The sequence below is a fragment of the Triticum aestivum genome, chromosome 6B (assembly GCF_018294505.1).
Source record: "Triticum aestivum cultivar Chinese Spring chromosome 6B, IWGSC CS RefSeq v2.1, whole genome shotgun sequence".
In the NCBI taxonomy this organism is placed as follows: Eukaryota; Viridiplantae; Streptophyta; class Magnoliopsida; order Poales; family Poaceae; genus Triticum; species Triticum aestivum.
This window is the reverse complement of record NC_057810.1, coordinates 2,325,191-2,331,190: the sequence shown is the minus strand read 5'-3', so window position 1 is coordinate 2,331,190 and position 6,000 is coordinate 2,325,191. Positions and strand designations below refer to the sequence as shown.

Genomic DNA, 6,000 nt, shown 5'->3' with positions numbered 1-6,000 from the left:
AATTGTTGCAGAAAATTAGAGAAGAAGTGGTTTGCGCAACATTAGTCTTGCTGCAGAAAATTAGAGAAGTAAATATTTGGCATAGAAGTCTTTTGAAAAGATCCACCCACCAACGCGTCCCACGTCCCAGCCCTTAAGATGACCGACATTTTAGTTGTTTTGGAATAGCAGAGCAAACCCCGATTAAAGAATAGAAGGGAATGACAAAAAAGCCAGGACCAGGCCCCGCGCGTCACCGCCCCTTGTCGCCTCCATGTTCAGTTCCAATTCCTTGCTTCCCTCGTCGGCAATTCAAATCCAAAAGAAAAGGGAAGCAGCTGCAGGGCCCTCCCGAAAGCCAAAGCAGCAAACGGGAAAAGAGAACTCCACAATCATACACACTTCATCGGGAAAGCAGTAAACGGGCAGGAGAGGCCGCTCCCTCCACATTGCACTTCCACTCGACTCTTTAAGACGACGAGTTGCCCCCCTCTACTTCCGTCCCTTCCCTTCTTCGTCGCCCTCGCTGCATTCTCTCTGCTCGATCACCATCACAACCAGACAGCATGTCCATGTCGAGCGGCGGCGACCTGCCGTCCACGTCGAGGCCGCCGCCGGCAGAATTACAGCCATACTCCGAGGAGGGATCCTCAATCGAGGACGAGGAGAGTGAGCTCGTGCCAGACTCCCTCGCGCCCATCGTCCCCATTCTCCGTGCGGCCATAGAGATCGAGGAGGAGAACCCGCGCGTCGCATACCTATGTCAGTATATTACTTACTTTGTACTTCCGTACCGCTTACTGAAAGGCTGCTCCTATCTCGACACTTCGCACCTGGCTACACACCAACTAGCTAGGCAATAATAATCTATGCTTAGACTTATTATTACTCAAACCAACATGATCCTTTCTTTATCAACTTTCTGACTAGGATACAGCTTTATCTTGTCTATAAGATGAAGTTTATCCAGTAAACTTGTGCCTAAGATGAGTTATTATTAGTACAAAGCAAATTACTGCATCAACAATAGGCAAATTAAGAAAATAGTATTGACTCCATAAGGTTTAGATAAATTTTCCTAATTATGTCGATCGTGTCATATATAATAAACTTAATTTAGTTTAGCATCTGTGGTTGTATCTGTGGCTTTCATGCTACTAAATTTTGTTCACGTAGCTCCATATTGGCTCTTCTGTTTCCACCTGACTTTTTCAAGTATTATTACTGGTGGGTCCTCAACAAGGCCGGTCTAGTGCATACGAGAAGGCGCACAAGATGGATCCAAACTCAAGAAAGCGTGGAGTTCTGCAGTTTAAAACCCATCTGTTGCATAGGCTGAATAAGGTATGCGTACATATAATTCTCGGCTTTTGCATCCAGCTATAAAGCCTACTTATGATTAATTTGTCCGGCACAAGTAATTCTATTAATGAATATCCTTTTATAAACTGTCAGTGCTTTTGTTCTACTCCCTCCGTTCTGATTTACTCGTCGTGGTCTCAGTTCAACCACGACTAGTAAATCGGAACGGAGGGAGTAGTATTTGTTCCACTGCTCAATACATTGACAAAAAAAAAGAGTCTATATAGGAAAATCTAACTTCAAGGTGGTTGGTAGCTGGATTATTTCGAGAACGCCTGTGCGTCACCCGGTAAGCTCACTTCGAGTCTTCTCTCCCAAACACCACGTCTCCCCCTTCTCCTCCTTCGTGGTGCATCCTCAGTCGTCTGCGGCGCTGCTACCGGCTACGGCCTTCTTTACCATACGTAGATGTCCACCCCTGGCCCCCTTTCCACTCATGATGAGTCACTACCATCATCTTACTATGCAACCTAGGCGTGCTGGCACTATCACCTACCGCATGGTGCGCCGGCCACTCCCTCCTCAAGAGGGCCTCCTCAGCCCGATACATCATCGATGACACCATCGCCACCGCTCTCCTCATGGCGAGGCCGTCGCCTGATCACCAATGGAGCCATCACCATCAGTACCCTTGAAGACATTGGCATGACCCACAAAACACCCTGCACAGAGACAAGCACATGGACACGATGACAACTCACAAACACAAAGAAGACTGAGACGAGCTAATTCGCACTCCCACAGACGATGATATTGATGAGTTCCAGGCTACCAACACCGGTCCATCGCACTATCACTCCCATCAACTACCTCTTCTGCCACCTTCCCAACGACAAGTTGCAGACTTCCTCCTTGTCGCTCCATCATCCGATCCTCCTCGTGCATTGCTACACGAACGACTATTGTCCACTCTCCTCGTCACTGCACCACCCAGCGATTATATCCCTTGCCCCAAGGCGCCAGTAGGGTCATCACCCCGGAGCAAGCGCGGCTTCAAATCTTGAACTTCACTCAGATACTGATTGTTGGAACTCTAACACTCACGATCGATAACATCTAAATTTTTGGTAGTCAGGCATGCAAAAATACAAATAGCGTGATATCAACAATTTAGCAGCACCGAATTATATCAAACATTTCACATGACATCATGAACCAGAAGTAGATAAATGCTGATGTCAGATGTGCCATTTATCTAGAAATTCAATTTGATAATTTCATATGACTAAACATGCACAAAAAGCGCACCAAGTTTTCACTAATTTCATCTTTTGGCATATTTGAACATGTCAAATAAGCAAGATAACAAATGATCTACTATATCTAAATAGCAATCCCCCACTACTAGATTTTTCTCAACATGCATGCTTCAATGTCACCTTAATTATATCTAGCCATCCGATTAAAATCATGTGACATTAGAATGCATGCATGTACTAATAATTTACATATTTTGCGTTAATCTATCCATGCAAAACATGCCACCTCATTAAATCATGCATGTATTTTTTCATGGAATCATGTCATGTATGTTAGTCACAATTAAAAAAATTGCATTAAATTTGTGTCGACACGAACTACATATTTGTTGGACACTTGGAGCAAAATTATACAGTTAATGATCCACGTTTTTGTTAAAAGATGGTGTGACCTTATCATCAATTCAAAATGATTTCTCGTTGTATGTGTTTTGAATGTAAATTGAAAGCACTCTTACAGTTGTATTTTAATTTGTTTTAGTTGTTTATAAGCACTAACAGGCGCATTTATTTTAACACGGTTCCCATGGTAACGCACGGGGCATCATCTTGTTCTAGGTGTTTTTGAGTACTATAATAAGGGAACATATCTTGGTTTCTACAGCTTTAAGGACTATATGCTAAAGTAAGTACTATCACAAAGCATAATAGCATGACCCTCACTATGTACTTAGAAGGAAGTGAAAGCCAACAAACAAAGCAAATTAAAGCATGGATTGTGCAACTTGGAATTACCACTCAGTCATCATCAATAAATTGATACTTTTCTCTAGACAAATAAAGACTTATGCTTAAAGCAGTGGAACTACATGATTAGGGCCAGACCATCTTCGTCTCTTAGAACACCCGTCAATAAATGATAAAATAAATGATGAAGTCATCATTCCACGATCTCACATTGGCCAGTTAAAAAATCTGATATTTCCAATTCCGTGTATTTAATTTTTTAACAGTCAAATATACTATTTGTTTTTTTCAATCATGTTCTCTTTGCTAAGAAAGGAATAGTGGCACATGTGTATAAAATGCATTCTTAAATATATCAACACTAGCATTCATATGATTTTAATTCTTCACTTATTTAGTACCCGGTCACTGTTGGGGGGGGGAGGGGGCATACACACCCAAACGCGGCTGCCAGGTCGGACCCTTGGACACAATCCTAGTTCACACTCTCACACTTCCCACTATGGACCACTGCCTGTACCCTCCCCTTCTTGTATCCTCCCCACCCCTCTGCTTCCCATCCCATCCACTCTCAACGACCGGCTCTGGCAGAAGGACGGACCCCTTAGACAGCAACGCAGATGCCGTGTTGCACAAGAATTCGATGACGAGGACCTCATGCTACGTGTCGCGCTCGAACGGTAACAAATGGACATGAGCGAAATCTTGAGCTTCGAGCTGCCCCATGTGGGTCGGAGACGCAATGTGGCCAATCGTGCTGCTCCATCACAGTCTCCACCAGTCTAGAGCCGTCGCCTTCAGAACCAACTCTTTCCCGACGGCCTTGTGGCCTCGTGCCCGAGCCCTTAGCATGTAGAGGACGATGCCCGAATAGGTGGCGCAGTCCACAGATTGTGAAATGCAGCGGGATGCGAAGAGGGCGGCGGAGGATGGTTCCTCACGAGGTGGTTGTGAGGCGCCGCCGGAAGACCGGATGGATGGCCTCCTCGCAAAATCATCTCACGACTGCTGGCTTCGGCGAAGCTCGACGTGAGGCAATTCCGTGCAAAAACGCCAAAGCGCTCCGACTCGACATCGGAGAATCTGAGCGCGTCGCGTTGGAGAAGGCGGCCGGCACAGCTAGGGCCACCCACCTCTTGTAGGAGTAGGACCGAGTCGCAGAACTTTTGACCGGGATCATCTTCACATTGTCATTTGACAGCGGTATGACAAACAACAACGATGACTCCCCTTCGGTTATTGACGCCTACGATGAGGGAAGAGTACTACTAGCCCTCTGGAGACCCCAAGGGGAAGGCACGGAAGAGAAAATGGTGAAGTGCGGCATCCTCATCCTTGGCCACGCACACGAGCACGCCCACACACACACATACAAATGATAGGACCGTAGGATTTTTCTTTCCCATCCACATTTTTTTCTTCCAACCCATTAGTTTAAGCAATGTCACTAATTAGATCACTTTCCAAAATTTATATGTATGCACTATACCCTCCATGACAATTCATTTCTTACCAAACACGTATCACGCCATTTTCTAATTTTCAGTTGATTAATTTCCAAAAATATGCATGTTATATCATCCATGTGCGCATTCTTCCATAGGATAATTTCAATCTCATGCCTCTCAGCATAAATACATGAGCATTGTTATGTGGATGACGTATTATTGTATGTTTTTTGTAAGATGGTTAAAATCGACCATCAATTGTCGTATTTCCAAGGTACTGAATGCCCACAAATATATTTTCCAAAATTATACAAATGTGACATACCCATCAAAGGTGACATAACAATATATCACATTTCAAAAACCATATACCCAGTTTTGTAAGAAAATTATATAGCTATGAGTGTGACATAGTCAAGTACCCGCAAACGAAGATAGTTACAAATATGCCAAATTTGACAATAACCAATATATTTGTAAGTGTATAGGCAAATTCCCTAAAATATGCATATACGAAAAAAATTCATAACCCGATGGGAAATTATTTGCATATACCCAGAAATATACAAACCCTGACTTGAAATATGTGCATACGTACCGATAAATGTACATATCCCGATGTGAAATTTATGTGCATGTACTCCAATGTAATATTTATATGCACATATCCCGACATGACATACCCTGAAGTAAAATTTATGTGTATATACCTGAGAAAGATGTACTAAGGTATTTTACTTGAGGAATAGAATAGCTAAATTATATTGTTGTGTTTGTGAAAACAAAATATTTTGCCATGAATTATGGTTTAAATATTAATAGGTCAATAACATGTACCCCCTCCGATCCACAATAAGTGTCGTAGTTTTGAACTAATCTAAGGTTGAACTAAGATTAGTTCAAAACTACGACACTTATTTTGAATCGGAGGAAGTACTATTTATTAGGTATTATTGACATACCTAAGTACATTTTCATACTTTGAAATTCGAATATATAATGGATTTAGGACTATGGATTTATTTAATCGTAAATAGTTGCGATGCATGCACGTATGCTTACCATACCTATTGATTAATGTCATATAAAATCACATTAATGGATTTATCAACTAATACCTCAATCAACACCAGCGTCATACATCATTTGACCATCTAACGGCTACGAAGTTAGGTGCCCAAGTATCTACATGTCGCATGGGTAATATTGATTGGGCTGGGGGGGGGGGGGGTTGAGGTGTGATGTGAGGGGGATCGCTGCAGAAG

At 42.9% G+C, this 6,000-nt stretch overlaps 1 protein-coding gene across 4 annotated transcripts in view; it reads left to right on the top strand.

The window, feature by feature from the left end:
* The first annotated feature begins 435 nt into the window (after positions 1–435).
* Positions 436–6,000, top strand: part of LOC123135347 (putative callose synthase 6) — a 73,036-nt gene continuing 67,471 nt past the window's right edge. For all 4 annotated transcript variants that reach the window (XM_044554379.1, XM_044554378.1, XM_044554377.1 and 1 more), the window contains exons 1-2: positions 436–741; positions 1,223–1,323. In XM_044554379.1, coding sequence (XP_044410314.1) covers positions 546–741; positions 1,223–1,323 — 297 coding nt within the window. In that variant the 5' untranslated portion in view covers positions 436–545. The remainder of the gene's footprint in view (positions 742–1,222; positions 1,324–6,000) is intronic.